Source organism: Notamacropus eugenii, chromosome 1, assembly GCF_028372415.1.
Source record: "Notamacropus eugenii isolate mMacEug1 chromosome 1, mMacEug1.pri_v2, whole genome shotgun sequence".
Taxonomy (NCBI): Eukaryota; Metazoa; Chordata; class Mammalia; order Diprotodontia; family Macropodidae; genus Notamacropus; species Notamacropus eugenii.
The window spans coordinates 651887707-651907988 of NC_092872.1; the positions used below are offsets into that span (position 1 = coordinate 651887707).

General features: G+C 38.1%; 1 protein-coding gene across 10 annotated transcripts in view; it reads right to left on the reverse strand.

Annotated features, from left to right (window-relative positions):
* SPTBN1 (spectrin beta, non-erythrocytic 1) overlaps nucleotides 1-20282 on the reverse strand; it is a 270174-nt gene that overhangs the window by 170593 nt on the left and 79299 nt on the right. The window contains exon 4 of one of the 10 annotated variants that reach the window (XM_072635566.1): nucleotides 19758-19806. The exons of the other annotated variants lie outside the window; for them this stretch is intronic. Coding sequence (XP_072491667.1) covers nucleotides 19758-19806 — 49 coding nt within the window. The remainder of the gene's footprint in view (nucleotides 1-19757; nucleotides 19807-20282) is intronic. 10 annotated transcript variants of the gene reach the window in all.

A 20282-nucleotide genomic window follows, 5' to 3' on the forward strand; every position in this document is an offset into this window, starting at 1 on the left:
TAAGTGAAATGTTCCCTGTTTTTATCTATTCCTCACTTGATAAAAGTAAATATGAGGTTGATGAAAAAGCTATCCTTGTGGTTGAACTCATTGAGGAATATTGTATGATTTTAACATATGCATGAGAGACATCTTGTTGGGAGAAAACCTTTAAGACAAGCACACAAAAGCTATAATGGAAAGGAAAATACAACATAGACAAATCCGATGGGTAATTCACAGAATGAAAAAGATACTTCTAGCCTAGGGGAAGGAAGGGTTGTTAGAAGAAAACTTCATAGAGAAAATAACATTTGAGCTGGGCCCTTAAAGGAGGGATGGGATTTCAAAGGACAGATGCTGGTGGGAGGGCATTCCAGCAGTGACAATACCATAATAAAAGGCATGGGGCCAAGAAAGAAAGGAATGTGTCCTAGGCATGGCAAATTGTACAGTGTGACTGCAGCATGGTTTGTCTAGGAGCATATGGCATTCAGTACATTTGTGGGTTATGGGATTGTGGATAGATAGCCTTATAATTAAGAAGGCCAAAGTTTGAGTCTTACCTCTGACCCATGGTGGCTTCTGTGACCCGGAGCAAGTCACTTAGATTCTTGGTGCTCTAGAATCTAGGCAACTCTCTAAGTCTTGAAATTGCAAAGAAATGACTGACTTCATTGGTTCAGAGAACTGTTCACCTGGGAGGTATCACTGAAATCATAGATCTAGCATATATTCCTATCCCTATCCTTGTGGGTTTTGGAAAGGGAAGTTGGGTAAGACTGGAAAGACAGATGGAAACCAGATTGTGCAGGGTCTTAAATGTCCATTTAAGGAGTAAGGACTTCATTTGATGGCAATGGAGAAATCATTGAGGAAGATGGAGAGTCATGTAATAGCAGCACGCATTAGGAAGATTAATTAGGCAGTGGTACGTAGGATGGAGAAGGGTATGGCAAATCACTCCAATATCTTTGCCAAGAAAACCCAAATAGGGTCATGAATTCAGTCACTACTGAAGCTACTGAGCAACATCATATAGGAATAAATTGGTAGGGAAAGAGACTGATCGTAGGATCATCAGTTAACAGTCTATAATGGAGTCCAGGGGAGGGTTAATGAGGATTGATTACAACGAGGGTTGTCACAACAGAAAGAGATAACAAAGGATCAGAAATATATTGGGAAAACCTACACTGAAGAAAGGGGAAGGTGCTTCCCTCTGACATCGCTGATTGTTTAAAAAGTGAAATAATAACCAGCATTCACATAGTACATTAAGATTTGCAAAGTGCATTACATATTCATCTCATTTGATCTTCAACCCTGTGAAATAGGTGCTGTTATCCCTTTATGCAGATAAGAAAACTGAGTTTGAAAGAAGTTAGGTGACTTGCCCAGCATCACACAGCTAGCAAGGATCTGAGGCAGGATTTGAACTGAGGTCTTTCTGACTCCAAGTCCAGTGTTGTATCCACTAAATCTAATAATAGCTACCTAATAATTAACATTAAGAAGGCTTGTTGAGAAGAGGAATGAAAGGAACAAGGGATGATATTTTAAAATCTCACTCCCCAACTAATGAGTACATTTCTCTTTAAGCTTCTCTATCACCTCTGACCTATTCAAAAGGCCAGAAAAAGGATGGAGAAAGACACAGGGTGGGAGAAAGAAGGGTAGCTATCACTTTGGGTGGTATTTTCATAACCCTATGACTCATCATTTACTGGGAATATGTAAAAGTAATATGGTATAGTAGAAAGAGCAAATTGGGAATAACTCTTGGATAAATCTGGCCAACCAGACCTCATTTTCTTTATCTACAAAATTGAAGGAATTAAACTACACATCACTTACTATGTAACCTTGGAGAATTAGTCAACTTTCCCCCATTTCTTCATCTGTAAACTGAGAAGGCTGGGCTACATGGTCTCTGAGGTCTCTGCCAGCTCTAGTTCCGAGATCCTATATATGAACTCTAAGTTCCTACCTGTCTTTTAAAATTCTATTAATCCAATGATCTCCAGGTTACAATAGAGTCTTGGTATATGACCAGAACTGGGAACCTTATGACTTGAGTATTTGAAACTAATCTTTGGGTGGGTGGAGTGAGAAGCAACTTCTGAAGAGTATTATTTTGCAGCTGACCTAATTTATCATAAAAGGTCAAGAGCAGGGAAATGAGTACCAAAGAAAATCAAACTGGTAGAGACATTAAGTTCTCCTTGGCCTAACTTCTGACTAGAACTCAAGGAAGTTTCTTAACTGTCTGTGTTCCAAAGAGAAGAGAGTAGATAAAAATACCTATGCATGAATTTAGTTAAATTTGATTCAATTACCAAGCACCTACTATATGTGCAGACCATTGTACTGGAGCTAGTGTGATTGTGTGTAGCTCAGGAGAACATTTAAGATGTAAAATATTTGTAAGGTGTAGGCACCTCTTCCTCTCAGACCTCACCTGACAGGTGATCTACACTTCTGCTGATCTCTGAACAAGATAGCTGCAACCAGCTTTGGACTGTGCTTCCCTCTGAAGTCACTCATTGATTACAGCCTCTGAATAATACATGAATGGCCAAGTCACTCAGGAGTACTAGGGCTGATAATATCCTATGAGCTGCCCATCAGCTGCATGTTAACCAGCAAACACTCCCTGAGTCTTACTGGAGGAGAATGGATGCAAGACCAGTGTCAAAATTTAAGTCTGCTCTAGAGACCTATGATCTTTACTTCTTCTTCTTTTTTTTTTTTAAAGCTTAAAGGAAAAGTGAAAATTCAACTGAGAGCAACAGAATTGTGGATTTGTGAATATTGGGGGAAGTCATCTGCATGAGAACATGTGAAAAAAAAAACCTGGTAATGTACCAATATCTCAACTCAGAGTCTCTTCAGGGAATATAAGCTACCAGGAAAGGGGTTCAACACATAATTCTCACCTGGTTGATACTGTGGATACAGTGCTGGGCCTGGAGTCACAAAGTCTTGAGTTTAAATGTGATCTCTATAGAGAGAGACTGATAATAAGTGAGAGTATGGATAACAGGGTAAGAACAATCGGCTTTTAAAAGACAGGAGGAGATAGAATCAGATATTTACATGCATAGGGATTGGTCATGGCAAGAACAGCCATCTCTTCATCAGAGACCTGAGTGGAGGAAGATGACTAACAGGAAAGAGGGGAGAAAAGGGACTTCCTAGCTGTGTGACCTTGAATAAGTCATTAACTTCTGTCAGCCTCAATTTCCTTAACTGTAAAATGAAATTAATAATAGCACCTACCTTGCAGGGTTGTTGTGAAGATCAAATGAGAGAATATTTCTGAAGTGTCTAGCCCAGTGCCTGGCAGACAGTAGGCACCTAAGAAATATTTGTTTGTTTCTTTCTTTCCTATGGGATAAAAGCATCAAATCCTTAACCTAGCATTGAAGACAGTCTACAATCTGGTCCTAACTTGTACATTTATAATAGTGTTTTACAATTCATAAAATGTTCAATGTTCTTTATGGATGAAGGTAATGAAGGTAAACAATGCAAGTATTATTACCCCTATTTATGGCAGCTTTGGGGACTTGCCCTGGATACCCAGCTAAAAAGTACTGGATCCAGAATCTGAACCCCCATTTTTTCATCTAGTAAGTTAACGGGCCTCATATTCCTCATATAATTCACTATTCTGTTCTTTGAAGCTGCTATTCCAAACCTTCTCATCTCTCTTTAATTCTCTCACCTCCCTCTGCCCTCTCAGGTGAGAACCTCATCAACCTACGTTACCACCACTCCCCAAAGGCTATTATTAGCTGAGTCTCACCTCTTTCTTGTCTTCTATTACTCAGACAACTCCCTCCACTCAGGTCTCTAATGAAGAAGTGGCTGGCCCGTTGGCATGACCAACCCCTCTACATGCAGATCCTTGGTCTTGTCCCCTCCTGTCCTTTGCAGCAGATTACTCCTACTACTATCCACACTCTCATTTATTATCAGTCTCTCCCTGTCTAGAGGCTCTTCTCTGCTGCACACACACATGCCCATTTCTTCCCCGTCCTAAAAAAATTTCCCTTGATTCCACCATTCCCACTACCTATTGTCCTGTATCTCTCCTATTCTCTTCTAAACTCTTTGAGAAAACTATCTATACTCCTTGATTCCATTTTCTAAATCCTCTGTAATGTGGTTTCCAATCTTGTCATTGAAATGACACTCCAAAATCTCTTAATCACCAAATCAAATGCTCTTTTTTCAGTCCTCATTCTTATTGACCTTAATAGGTTTTCTTGGTACTGATCTCCTGATTCTTCCTATCTGTCTGCTCACTCCTCAGTCTCCTTTACAGGATCATCATCAAAGTCACACCCACTCACCCTGGATGTCTTCCCAAGACTCAGTCTTGGACCTTATTCTCTTTTTCTCCAATACAGTCTTCCTGATGACCTCATCAACTCCCAAGGGTTCAATTAGCAGCTCTAAGCTGATGATTCCCAGCTCTATTTTTCAGTTAAGTCTGACTTTTCATAACCTCATTGGGGTTATCTTAACAAAGGTTCTGGAATGGTTTGCCATTTTCTTCTCCAGCTCATTTTACAGATAGGAAACTGAGGCACACAGGGTTAAGTGACTTGCCAAATAAGTGTGTGAGACCAGATTTGAATTTAGGAAGGTGAGTATTCCTGACTCTCAAGGCCCTGTGTTCTATCCACTGGGCCACCTATTGCCTTCCTAAAGCTATATCTTCAGCCCTAATCTCTCTCTCTTGAACTTTAGTCCTCTACCACCATTTACCTCCTGAACATTTTGAAACTGAAAAGGCATCTCAAAGGCAACAGTTTCAAAACCAAACTCATTATCTTTCTTTCCCTCAATTCCCTCTCCTTTTTTGCACTTTCTTTTGACTATGAAGACCCAACCAACCACCAAGAGTACAATTTTACTGTCATCCTCATCTCCTCACTCTCACCTCACATATCCGCTAAATCTTGTCCTTCCTACCTTCACAACATCAATTATATATATCCCCCTTTTCTATTCCAATGCCCTCATTTTACTCATGAGGAAACTGAGGCCAAGAAAGGGAACTTGGCTTGTCCAAGTTCATACCGCCAATAAGTAGCAAAGCCAGGACAAAAGCCCAGACCTTTTGACTCCCACATCCAGAGGTCATTCTACTGCCACATGATTTTCTCACCTATTGATGGTTATAACTATTCCTGAATTAATAATTCACCAAACCTGTCAGCAAAATGCTCAGAAAACTATAAAAGGTCACACAAATGAGGATGATAATAGCTAGAAGGCTGGATTTAAAATCAGGAAAATCTGGACTCAACTCTGAACTCTGGCACGTACCAGCAGTATGATCATAGGCAAGTCAGGTGAGTACTCAATGCCTTGGTCATTTCTCTGAAACTACAAACACAGGTCTGACCCAGTCACACAATACACCCCCCCCCCACACACACACACACCACCTCCATCACCAATCTAACTGATCTCTCCTTCCTCCAGTCTAAAAATTTCAATGGCTCTTCATCACTTCTAGAAGAAAATGCAAACTTCTGTTTAGCACTGAAAACTTCACAATTTCCTTTCAGAATGATTTCACTTTACTCCTTCCCCCACTCTATATTCTGCTTCCTGTCCCTCAAAGGACATCCCCTGTGCCTAGAATGCTCTCCCTTTATCACCTCTGACCTGGGAAATCTTTTTCTCCATGTAAGGCTCAGCTCAAGTACTTCCTCCTAAATAAAGCCTTTCTGGATTTCCTCAGTTATTAACATTCCCTTCTCTCCCCCTGGGAAGTTACTTTATACACATTTTATATTGACTTATTCATGACATTTCCCCACATTTAAATCCTGCAATGGCATTTATGTCACTGTATCCCAGCTTCTAATGTACTTCTTAGAGTACAGTAGGAACTTAATAAATGTTTGTTAAATTGAATAAATTATAGGGGCGTTGCTAATGTGCATTACTGGGGGGGGGGGGAGTATTTCCATACTAGGGGTACCCTTCACCAATCATCAAATCACAGACAAAAACAAAAATACATTAAATTGTTAGTGATGCTTTTAGGTGTGCATGTCACTTACCCAATGAGAAGGTAAGATCCTTGGGGCCAAGAATTAGAACTGGCTGTATTTCTCCAGGAGGGCCTAAGTACCTTCCCTTATCATTGTTCCCTAGAATGCTACTCTTTGTGATCCCATGGTCCACAGCATGCTACTACTGTCCATGGGATTTTCTTGGCAAAAATATTGGAGTAGTTTGCCATTTCCTTCTCCAGTGGATCAGTGCAAACAGAGTGACTTACCTAGGGCCACACAACTAGTAAGCAGTGTTTGAGGCCACATTTGAACTCTAGTCTTCCTGAATCAGGCCCAGCTCTCTATCCACTGAGCCACTCATCTGCCTCTCTAACAGGGATATATTCCTTTGTAGGCAATATATATTTATTGACTGTTAAAGCCTAAAGAGAAATGGAAGGTTAACATGAAGGAGAAATATTTGAGAGAGAAATCTGCCACTCATTTCAGTGAAAAGCAGTTTCAAAGTCACCTTAATTAAGGTCCCTGTCCCCCAAACTTTGACTACCCACAATGACAAAGATCCAGCAGTAATTTTTTTGATTCCTATAAAGTAACCTGAAGGCAACTATAGGTGATAGAAAAAAGAAATTGGAACCATTTCTCATGAAGTGAGTCGTACCTGTAATGGGGCCAAAGTGTGAAATCACCAAAAGACCCTTCCAGCTGCCCTACCTTCACACCCCAATGCTGGAATCTAGCTCTCTAAAGAGCTGACACCCTGCTGTTCAGCAGCAAAGTTAATGCTGAAAGGGTGAGAAGCCTGAAGACCTTCCCCAGTTTTCTTAAGTCTTACTTCAGAGAACAATTCAGAGGGTGGGTAGCACCTGAAACTTCTATCTGAGAAACCTTCTCCTCTGCTGTATTTGTCTGTCAACCTTCCTTCCTCTTTTTATTGTGATCAGGGAACAACTTACTCCCCTGGGTTGGTGTTTTTAAGTTTGCAAAAAGACTTGAGAGTCCCCTAGATTTTTTTCATTATACTGCGACTCATTATAGAGTGATTTTGTTTTTTCATTATAGAGTACAGTGAGAACAGCATTACAGTTGGAACTGGAGGCTTTAAGTTTTAATTCTGGTTCTGTGACTTTGTATTTATGTGACCCTGAAAGAGTCACTGAACCTCTGCGCAGCAATTTTCTGAATTGTAAAATGAGTGATGGTTGGGACTGGATGATATCAAAGGTCCCAATCAGCTCTAAACTTATGATCAGAGTCAACTCTCCTTTAAAAGTTCTTTTGCTTTGTTTTGTTTCAAACAAGGTGAACCCTATCTCTTACCAAGTAAGCACATTTAGCCACATCTTTACTCACCTACTAATTAATGAGTCCTGCTCTTTACTTCATCCTTTCTCCCCCCCACCAAAAAAAAAGAAAAAGCCTTGTTAAAAAGGATATTAGGACTGATTAGTTTAAAGAAACAAGAAATACTAGAATATGATGTGGCATTTTAAAAAATGTCTCCCTTGTATTTTACTTTTATGACTCTATTAATGAACCAGTTAACATTGGGATATATTACAGTACAGGGTAAGAAAATGGGGACTCTAAAACTTTCTAAGACATTATATTAGTGGCACAATGGAGTCAGGAAGTCCTAAGTTCTAATACAGTTTCAGGCACTCAACTCCTCCTGTGTGACCCTAGGCAAGTCATTTAATGTCTGCCTGCCTCAGTTTCCTCAACTATAAAATGAAGATAATAATAAGACCTATCTCCCTGAGTTATGAAAATAAAATCAGAGAATATTTATAAAGCATTTAACATAGTGCCTGTCACATAGTAGGCACCAAGGCATTCCAAATCTACCTGCCTCCATACCCTTTTCTGAGAAACTTATCTACTCTGCCTCCACTTTCCCTTTTTTCATTTTGCATCAAAGATGTTAATAAATTTATTTTTGAATCTAAATCTTCTATAAGTCGCACAGTTATGCCTACTTAGGTGGAGAAGCATCTATTCAATACAAAGTGTCCACATGTTCCAGACTTCAGGCTGCCCTGTTAATCAATTCTTCTTGAAGCCTCTCAAAAATCTGTTTACTAAGTATAGAATCTTTGACATTAAGTCTCTTCTCTCATATAAAAGGCACAAAGAAAACCAGATATAGCTTAGTAATGAACAATGGCAATATATTGTTTTAAAAACTCAATCATGAGCCAAATTGCCCTAAAAAGAGACCAAAAGCAGCTACATCTCCTACTACTGTTGCAGTTTTAATGATCCTCGGTCTTCTAGATTCTCCAGGTTCATAATATACTACTATCCTTTATTCTGAAATATTTGGCTGTTATTACCACTGCCAAACTTGCTTCCTGCCAGGGGCAGTGTATCTGTCTATGACCTCTGATAAGTTACTTCACTTCTGTGGGTTTCAATTTTCTCATCTGTGTAATGAGGAGATTGGCTAGATGATATCCAAGTTCCCCTCTAGCTCTCAATCTATGAAATATGGACTCACTTATATAAGACCTTCCTTCACGGTAGTTTTGCAGCAATAAAAGCTAATCAGGTAGAAGAACCAGGGGTCTGGTCCATCAGTCTTTATATTTTTCCTATTAAAAATCATAGGAAGGCAACTGGCAAACATTTTTTGTACAGGAAAAAACTCATACAATTAAAAGTGATTATAATAAATGACATAGAAATTCTGGTTAATCATCACCCTTCTTAAAACTTCCCTTTCTCGGTGACTCATTCCATTTGAAAGAGGGAGGGAGGAAGAAGAAAGGAGAGAGATTTATTACTTGAGTCCAAGTCACATGATATTTACTATTTATCAGAAAAGAACAAAGGTTGCTACTATCCACTTACTGATAGAGTCAAAATCACTTTAGGTACAAAGCAACCACCAGGAAAAGGAGCCCCAAATCCCTTCATCACAACAAAAAATGTAATTTGTTGCCCCTTCTAGAAAGCTCTCTATAAAACAGATTTTTTTTTTGAGCTACAAGGATCATTTTCCCCCCTCACACTCTCATTTTTACAGACAAGGAAGCTGAGGCAGTGAATTGCCTAAGATCACAAAGTTGGTTCATATCAGAACTAGATCTAAAACAGAAACATTGGAAAGGGCTCCGGATCTGAAATCAGAGGATCTGACTCTGCATATTGGTCCTTCTACTCCCCAACTTGTGTCAGTCGGGCCAATCATAACAATTGTGAGCCTCAGTTTCCACATTTGTAAAATAAGGGAATTGGACTAGATGACCTATATAAAGTGACTTTCAAGTCACAATCTATGACCCTACAAATCCTAGTCTCCAGGATACCTCTCACTGATCCATCTTAGTGCCTCAAACTGACTTGAGTTGATGTCATTTGCTACCTCAAAAACATTTCCTCCTTGGATTTAATTATCCAAACACTGGCTTTTTTCCTCTCTAATAATTTTTAACAGAGCAGTAGGTGTGGATTATCTATCTAAGAGTGTTCAAGAAAACATATCATAAACTCAGAGCAGTGCCTGACACAGGGGAGCTGCAGGATTTTCTGCTGAATACAAATGCACATCCGGGAATACCCAGATCATGAGATCACAGTTTCATTGGGATAATGGTGCACTGAAGTTATTGTATATTGTATATCCTATAAGAAATGAGAGAGCAAAGGCTGGGTTTTCTCTCCTCAGGGCAAGTACAAAGATGGTTTATTTCACACAGAGGTCAAACAAAGTAGAAAGTATAGGGGAAAGAAGTATTTAGTGTCTGACCAATACCAGAGTGTTTCTAAAAATCAGTAGCTAGGAAGCCACAGATCCAGATGCCTGCCAAATGTGTGTTCCTAATCAACTGTGGAGGGTAAAATCCTAACCATCCCATCATCCTCTAAGTTATTTTATACTCCTTGGGTTGAGGAGGAAGATATATACTATACTAACTCCATACCACTGTGTGCTTTAATTGATCAAAGAAATCAATTAATTAATATGCACCTATTTAATTTCTGTCCACCTAATCTGAACTCCTTTAGCACTTACTACTGCAAAGCATTCATTTAGCCCCTATCACATGCTACTGTACCCAACTAGATGGCACACTTTCTGAGGTCAGGGAACAATCTTACATTTTCCTCCATGGCACTTAACACAAAACATTTAATGGAAGAAGAATTTAACAAAAACGTATAAACAACTAGATGGCACAGCAGTTAAAGCACTAGACCTGGAGTCAGAAAGACCTGAATCCAAATCCTGCCTTAGATATTTACGACCTCGGTGATCCTAGACAAGCCACATACTCTGCCTACCTCAGTCACCTCACCTATAAAATGGAGATCCCATACTTGTGAGGATCAAAGGAGATAATGTTTGTAAACTGTTTTGAAAACCTTCAGCACTATATAAATGCTAGTTGTTATTGTATTGAGTTGATACTTTCTGGGAGGTCAGGAAAGCACCTTTTTCTTTTTAAAAATGGCAATAGTCAAAATTCTTGCAACTTACAAACATAACTTTTTAAACCTCCATATCTTCTGCACAAGTGCATTTCACATATGTCCTAATTTTCTGGTTGAGTGAAATCTCTAACACACTTGAAAGCTTGATTTTTTTTTTTTTTTTGTAATTCATTTAGCCATCTACCCTTTTCAAGAGACTGGTCACATTCATCTTATATGAGACCAAAGGAGAAAAAACCCCTTAGAATATCTGATTATTATCTCACTGTCCTTCCTGTTACAGAGTCAATGTTGCTTTAGTTCTTTTGGGAAAGGTTTTTTAAAAAGCTAACTCACCACTGATAGAGCAGATAAGTATTAGTTCATAACAAAAGGTTTCCTCAATTCTAATCCTCAAAGCCACTCATATTTCAATATCTGATTCAAAACTTCGCTCCTAAGCTGATGCTTCCCTCACTGCCTCATACAGTAATAGCAGCTTGGCACATGGTAGGTGCTTAATGAATGATAACTGACTTCATTTGTCTTTTAACAATTCTGCGATGTAATATACAAGCTCATATGACAAGACTGCTTTTCAGTAGTAGGGGATGCTGTGGTAAGGAAAGAATCTTTACAAGAATGTGGACAATTTCAAATAGGACTGAGAATGAGGAGTTAAATGGGCATATCAGCATGTGTCAATTACAGTACTGGATGCCATGCACTTACAATAATTGTTTCTACTATAGTAGGTCAAAGTAATTTTAACCAGATTAAACAAATAACTTTAAACAAGTAAGATTAAGCAAGTAACTTTAACCAGATTAAATATGTCTTAGATTTAAAATCTATAAAATGGGATCTAAGATACATGAGTGCTCTGACAGTTATGGGACTATTCCCATAAATTGTTGCAAGATGATAATGCCAAGCAAAATTTTAATATTTATTAAAAATCCCCCTCCTCCAAACTTTTGCTCTGTCTGATGATAATGCCACATTTGTCTGGGGTGACCCTGGGTTCTCAGACTTTTTGGTAGCACAGCATAAGCTCTAGCAAATTCAAGTGGGCAAGTTTTCAAGAATGAGGCCAAAGATGACCCATATATCTACCATCACAAAACCAGTCTAATAATAAGCAACTTGTCCCAGGACCGTTATCAAGCTGAACTCTCTCTAAAACAGATGAGAAAAAGAAGATAATAATAATAGTAATAGTAACAATAATAGTGGGATCCAAGACCATTTCCATCTGAACTCCATCAAATAGAAGATGAAAAAATGAACGGCAATATTTAGCTCAACTCAGTTTGGACATGCTCATTACCAAGTTGGCCAGAGGGTGATGGATTTTTTTCCCCAGCAATTCTTAAAGACCATCAGTTAAGTCACAGAGGAACTGAAATACCAACACTAATGAAATCATAGCTCCTTAGAGTACAGGCATATTAATAATTATTCTAGAAATTTAGAAATAGTATTTCCCTTATTAGCCTGCCATGCCACATTACAGCTGTTTCAACAAGAGAAACACAGAAGCCAAACTAAATAAATCCCCATATAGGAGTAAAATCTGTTCTAATAAGAACCTAGTCAGCTGGATTTTGCTTTTCTTTTTCTGATGTAAGCCCGTTCCCCTCCATTCAAATATATCTTGGGCTACTCTTCAAACCCAGGTAGCATGTAAAACAAAATCAATTTTAAACCACTCCTGAACAACACTGCTGTAGTAGACAGTATTCTCTATTTCAATGCTGGCCCTATGTAGGGCAGTTCTTAGGTCTTTAACAGATGAGGAGGAGAAGGAGGATAATAATAGCTAGCATTTATGTAGTCCTTTAAGGTTTGCAAAACAATTTACAAATATTATCATATTTCTTATCACAATTGATCCTCACAACAAAGCCAAGAGGTAAGGACTTTTGTTATCCCCATTTCACTGATGAGGAAGATGAAGCAAACAGGAGTTAAGTGACTTGCCCAGGGCCATACAACTAGTATCTCAATTGTAAGATCTGATTCTGAGATAATCTCTTTCGTTATACTTACTGTTCATGAAGTGCACCTACTTTCAATATTCTTTAAAGTTGTATTTAGTGGGTGTTATTGTCCTCCAAGGGGCTAATACAGTACAATACAAAAAATTCTTAAATGCATAACAGACTTTCGGTAGCTAGGTGGCGCAGTGGACATAGTGCTAAACATGGCATTAGGAAGGTCAAAGTTACAACAAAAAAGGTCCCATACATACACGGAAAAAAAATATTCAGAGCAACATTTTTTTTAGTAGCAACAAAGAACTGGAAACAAAGTAGATTCCTACTGATTGGAAAATAGCTAAATAAATTATGGTACATAAATGTAACAGAAGAGTACTAAGACTTCAGAGAAGATTTCTATGAACTGATTCAGAACGAAATGAGAGAAAATTCAGAAAAATTATACAGAAAACAATGTAAGTGGAAAGATCCAAAAAGGAAATGAAATAATACTATATCATTATAATGATGAAAGTTGGCCTCAAAGAAGATTTGTGATAATTCACCTCCCTCTTATTTTTTTATTTACAGAGGTGGGAACTACAGATGTAAAATATTATATATGTTGTCAAACTTGGTATACATAATATTGGCTAGTTTTTATAAACTGCCTCCCCTCACCCTGTTTAAAATCTTTGTTACAAGGGATAGCTTTCTAGGTAGAAGATAAAGGTAAGGGGGATACACACACACACACACACACACACACACACACACACATACATATGGAAATGAAAGTGACATAAACATTACCAATAATTTTTTAAACTGTGAGTTCAAAAAATATTCTCCTAAGAGTAATTAATTCAGGAAAGGGCCTAGGGAAATCAGGAAGATGTATAAAAGTCAAGCTCAGATAAAGTCAGAGAACTTCACCTTTTTTCTTAAGCAATAAAAAATGTTAATGCTTTTAACCTTCATTTTTTTTACCTCTCTTCTAAACTCCCTATCTTTTCTTAATTTGTCAAATAGCTCCCAAAATTTCAGATGGCAGATGAAGACAAGCTCTGGAATCAATGTCTTCTTTTCAGGAATGGAGTAGAGAAATTCCTTTTTAGAAGATTCAAGTAATACTTATTTGGAGAAAACAGGATTTTTAAGATAAATGCTTGTCTTAGTCCTACATGTAATGTTCAGCAAGTCAGAAAGAGCTATTCTAGGGCTCTCAGTGCCTGAAACAGTTCCCTTTTTCTTTTTAGAGGTACAGACCCTCTACCTCTATCCTCTCCACTCTACCTTGGATCCTGCACACACTCAGAATTGGCTACCTGGCTCTTTCTGCCCCTTGGCCTTAGAAGACCTCCTACAAAGGCTTTCAATGTGTCAGTCTGGCCAGATACATCATTTATGGAACCATGGAAAAAGAAATAGAAAGATAATGGGGAGAGGGAAGCAGAAAAGTGAAATATATGAGGAAAGTGATATGATACTAACAAAATATAGACTTATTGATAAAAACGGTCATTTAGAAACAAAAACAAAGCTCCTTTACCCAAAGTTATATTATAAGAAGTATATCTGCCTGATTTTATTTGCATGAGAAAAAAACATTCTATGTCCCAGAGGATCTCAGACAATGTTGTGATGTCTGTTTCATGTGTCCTCTGTGTCCTGCCTCTCCTGCATCCTTGAGAACCAAGATCACAGACTTAATGTAACAAGAGGTCACCAAATAGTTTTATAGAGAGTTCCGTACACAACTTTGTCTGAAGTTCTCTAGAGCAGAGAGAAGTTTTATACCAACCTGGAAAGTGGATGAAGAACCTGAGGGCACTGGCTCTCAAATGAATGGTTTATGACCTTGTCACTTGTTGGGATGGGGGCAGAACTCTCCCAATGACAGACAGATTTCCAACCCAGCAGGGGCTTACCTGGTTAACCCTTGTCCCTGAAGATAACATAACTGCTCTAGGATCTCAACTCCATTTTAGAGACAAAAACAGTGAACTTCTCAATAAGACTGCCTAGGAAGCAAATCTTGAGGCTCTTCATTGAATTATTTATGTTTCAGGGTGATTGCAGACACACTGGTGTCTTCCAATCAAAAGAGTGCTAAGACAAAGTATGAGCTAAAAAAAAACACTGTAGGTCATGTGAAACTGACAGGAGGTTTTATTATCACAGAATCTCTGAGTTGGAAGGGATTGCAAAGGCCAGAGAGTTAAAACCAATTATACATCACACACACACACACACACACACACACACACACACACACACACACACACATATAAATACAAGGTAATTTTTTGGGGGAGAGCAGAAGCCAAAAGCTAATTTGATTTTAGGCTTCATTAATAGAGGCATAACATATAGAATTAGAGATATGATAATTTTTTTATATTCTGCTCTGGTCAGACCACATGTGGATTAATAGTGGTCATTTCTAGGTACTACATACATACATACATACATACATACATACATACATACACTGGTAAGCTAATCCAGGAGGGTCAAGCAAATAGCATATAAAGAGATCCTTAGAAAGGATAAAATAGGTAACTTCAAGTACTTCAAGGGGTATCAAGAGGAAGAGGGATGAAACTCATTCTGCTTGGCCCCATAAGTCAGAACTAAGGGTAAATAGGGAGAAATTGCAGAGAAGCCAATTCAGAATTTATGTAAGGAAAAGCATCTTAAGAATTAGATGTATCTAAAAGTGGAATATGGTGCCTTGGGAAGTAGTGGATTCTCTATCGTTGAAGTTCCTTGAGTAGAAAGGGGGTGATATTTCAGGTATATCATATGGGAATTTTTAGTCAGGTCTATATGACCCTTAGCAACCCTTTAAACTGAAAGATTTTTGTGCCTTCCCTCAATTACTTCCCTTCGTGGTTTCCTGTACTCCTTCTAAAACACTACTACAACACTGGTAAGAGAAAAAGACTGTTGCTAAAGATGAAGGGTGACAACCGTCTTTGTCTTTAAGAGTTCATTAAGAGGAGAGACAGACAGGGAGAGACTGCATTCTATTCAATTCCAGTTACAGAAGTTCCTGGCAAAACATTCCTTACACTTCCAGCAGAACAGAGGAACAAATGAGAGAGAAGAGAATGCTGAGATTGTGCAAGATGAGAGGGATAGAAGCAGAGAATGTGAAAGAGGAAGAAGTTAAGAAACGTTTTAGAATAAGATCTAATGAAGAAGAAACTTGTTTCCTCTTTCTTTGTTGGGCAACTTCCAATAAAGCATGAATGAGGAAATGCTGGTTATCTAATCAGTTTGAATAGCTTTCGAAAGGTTCACACTATATAAAGGTAGAATAGATTGCCTTGGGAAGTAGTGACTTCTTCCTCATTGGAAGTATTCAAGCAAAGACTAGACAACCAATTCAGTTCACAAGCAAGTCGGGTTTCTCCAACTTTTTGATCAAGATTTCTTTATACTCTTAAAAACTATTAAGAACTTTCCCCAAAGAACTTTTGTTTGTGTTATATCTACCAATATTTACCATATTAGAAATTAAAACATCTCATTATTATAGAAATAGTTTTGATCTTGTGGACCCCCTTCAAAGGGGTGACCCTCGGGGCCCCTGGACCATATTTTAAGAGTCTATCAGTTCTCCAAGTCCATCAACTAGCAAATCTATTTTACCATATTAAATCTATAGTCTTTAACATTCCTTGATTACTTATAACAAAGATTCAGTATCTTATATAGGCAAAGAATACTGTATTTTCAGAGCCCTTTGAGTTCCATACAGGATGCATGATATGAAACTCTAAAATGTTCACAGTTCAAAAAAGAATATAGACTCTATCAGCTACTACCAAGTTGTAATGGGGTGAAACCACACCCATCAACATAACAAGTCTTAGCTGATTGGGAACTAGCCTAGCCAAATTGGACAGTCTTGTCAGAAAGATGATAATTCTCTCTCTCTCTCCTTCCCTCCCTCTCTCTCTCTCTCTCTCTCTCTCTCTCTCTCTCTCTCTCTCTCTCTCTCTCCCTATCCCTCCCTCCCTCCCTCTCTCTTTCTCTCTGTCTCTCTCTTTCTTTCTTTCTTTCTTTCTTTCTATCTATCTATCTATCTATCTATCTATCTATCTATCTATCTATCTATCTATCTATCTATCTATCTATCTATCTATCCATGGCAGCAGATATTTATTTCATTATATAGTAAAAGGATATACTCATGTGAAGAAATCCAGGACCCAGAGAAGCGACATGGTTTAGCAAGCAATTAAGTGGAAAAATCCATGAGGGCAGAAACAGATGTTATTTTCTTACTAGGATATAGTACAGAACAGTGATGTCAAACTCAAATACAAATGGAGGGAGAAATTAAGCACCTACTATTTGTGAGGCATTCTGCTAAATGCTGAGAATACAGAGAAAGACAAAGAAAATGGTCATTCTAAAGGAGCTTAGTCTAAGGAGAGAGGTGACATGCAAAAACTATATACAAACAAGACATATATAGAATAAACTCAGAGTGGTCTTAGAGGGAAAGTACTAAAATTAAGGAATGGGAGAGACTTCTTGTAGAAGGTAGGATGTCCGTTAGGGTTTGAAGGAAGCCAAGGAAGGAGGCTAGCAGTCAAAAATGAGCAGGAAGAGCATTCCAGCATGGAGAAAGTCACTGAAAATGCTGGGAGAGCCTTATGAGAGGAACAATAAAGAGACCAGTGTCACTGGATTGAAGAGTACGTGGAGAGGAAGATTCAAGAAGGTATGAAGGGATCAGGCTAATAAAGAGTTTTAAAAGTAATGGTTTATCCGTTATGTTGCACTTTAGTTATCCCTATATCTGCTAGAATTCTCTGCTAAGAGTGACTGGTGTGATTAATTTCTTTGGTAATTTCATCATTCAAAAGGGATAGGAACCAAGGAGGATTATTTTTGTTCTCATCAAAAAAGAGGAAATAATTGGGGTGGTGGGGGTGGGATGGGGGGGTGGTTTAATACTTCATCTTAGAAGTACTATTCCTCTTACTGTCTCCCTTTCTCAAGTCCCGAAAATATCAAAAGCATTTCCATTATCCAAATTCAGCATTGTGCACAGAGTAACAGGTTGGTCACCTTTTCTATGTCTCTGTTTCTATAAAATGTAGCTAATTTTATTTGTAGTATTATTGTAAGGAAAATGTGAGTTATTAGGAATTAAAAGTAGAGTGTCATTTTAAATGGGTACAGAAGTATGAGGGTCTTAAAATTCAAAAGGCCCTCTCAGCCATCCTAAAGATTACATCTGATTAAGTTCACAATGAAGGAAATACAGATACACCTGCTAATTCAGTGCTGGAGGTTTTAAGTTTCTTTTTAGTATCAAGTGAATCCTGTAGCCATCTTTCATATCCATCCTCCATTTCTCAAGGCAGTCTTGAATGCTTCTACATTATTTACAAGCATCCATACTCCAACTTTCTTTCTCCCAGATGCCTTTTTTTTTTTCAAAGAATGTACTTATTTGGATGGTACACTGAAAATTTCATATTGGAGGGTTTAGGACAGAAACTGTTAAGTAGATTGGTTCTTTCTAGTTCTGAGCAGGAAGAAAATTCATTTTTTTAAAATAAAGCTTTCAATCAGAGGTATAAAATTTTATACTATCATATACAACAGGTAGGAATATCTTTTGAGAGTGCTTTGCAAATATATTTCACCAAATTAAACTCTCAGAAATATTAGCCCATAGAATTATCTTTTCCTTTTCCCCTAGCTATGAAGAAAACATACTTCAATGCAGTCAGAAATACTTTCTCCTAGCCATTTAGTTTAGCGACATGCTTTTTGACCAAGGAAGGAAAGCAATTCAAAGTGGTAATGATGGAGCACTACATCTCTTTTTTGTAGTTTGAGGACTGATTAATGGGCTTTGGTGTTTTAGCTAAATAAAGGGCCAAATCCTGGAAGCCAAATGCTACAATTGTGGGATCTTTCCTTCCCAGCAATGCTTGGACTCTATATCAATCAAGACACAAAGTATCCTATGTTCTGAAAGTTACAATACACCATTCACAAAGGTAAATTTGTAGCCTATGTTTATAAATTTTCAATGGACCAATAAAATATATGACTCTGTTTTCTGGCATACACTAATGACCACAAAAGCAAGAACAAATAGGAAAGCTTAAGTGTGACCTAGGGGTAAAAGCCTCTATTTCACAGAAGTGTCCTCTGTCAAATGCTTTTCATGATCCATATGTCTGAACTTTGAAGAGGCAAAGAAGGGAAAAGCTTAGGAAAGCTGGCGTCAAAGAGGCTCCCTTTAAGCTCATCTTCAAGTTACCATCCTTACAACCCCAAAGAGTAAAATCTTCACAGACAAGTGTTTTATCACAGCAAGAGGAAATTGCCTTACTGAATTCATTGTTTGAAGGCTGTTTGATCTACTGATTTGTGCTGAGTGCCCCCAACTTGCAAAAACATCCCTATTGAGCTAACAATGTGGTACAGCAAGACATTGCCACAGAGACTCTAGGCTGGCTGCTCTTTTGTAGCTAAGATTAAACCCCCAAATTCTGTTACTAGTTTAGGTTTCTGCAGTTCCTTATATTAAAAAGGGGGTCTTATTTTTTTATAAAATTGTCATACTTAGCAATTAAGAAAAAGAATTATTTCATTTACAATTTATTAAACATCTGTACCAGGTCCTGTTAATAGAGGAATATAAAGCAAAGATCATGCTTTCAAGAAGGTGCTTGCAAGTGCCATTGTGAAGGGTATTATTGGCTGATTCTGGGTACCATCCCCTCCTCTGTATCCCCTTTATCTCTGGGGATTTCATCCACCTGATCCGGTTACAGTCAACAAATATTATTAAATCCTTACTATGTACAGGAACTATGCCAAACAAGAAAATAAAAGAAAGAGGTGAACTTGGTGGAGACAATGAAAAGAGAGAAATGGATTTCCAGTGCTAGGAAACACCACTCCCTGGGTTAGGGGGAGATATTTTATGGTAACTACTATCAGTTTCAGTCTACTCTCCCCAGCAACAATAGGGAATATTGATTAGATTAGATAACACATTTATTAAATGCTTACAATTTGCCAGGCACTGTGCTGAATACTAGGAATAGAAATATAAGCAAAAGTAGAGTCCTTGCCCTCAAGGAGCTTGTATTCCAATGGAAGAAAACAACACATAAAAGGAAGTTGAAAAGGGGAAGAAGGGCAAAATAAAAAAACAATCATCCCGATAATCAGGAATTGGGCTGACTCAGAGGTAAACATTGGTGGTGTGGCTACTTTCTCAAATGGAAGTTCCAAGGACGAATTCACCAACTGGAGGAGAAGGCTTCAGAGGTGCAGGTGTCTCCACTGTAAGAAGGCTGCTGGTGTGGAGGAAAAGTCGTCAGGAGATTCAGGAGCTATACCAGTTAAGGGATAAACTTGCCTGTTTAGAGGGGAAAGTGTGCCTCCGAGTTTGGGTGGGGGAAATGCTGCACTTCAGTCCTTGCTATATTTTCTCGGTAAATATATCTTTGCAAAAGCTACTTGATATTAACTGGTTAATTAATTTGGGGGAGATATTAACTGGTTGATCAATATTTGAGGGAACATATCAAATGGGGTCCTAGGAGACCCCAAAGACCAAGTTTATGAATATCTGAATGCTGATTAGCTAATTGTAAAGATGACAGTTCTCTAGGAGGGGAGGAAGAAGGATTAAGTCGCAAGGGGGGGGGGTATTATACATTACATATATTATACACACACACACACACATATGACTTTTAAACTAAGAGGACAACAGTATTTTTCAAAACTGTATGTAGTGCATAGGTATGAAAAAAGCAAGTTATGGCACATGTTGACAAAATGTTTAATCACAAAAATATTTATT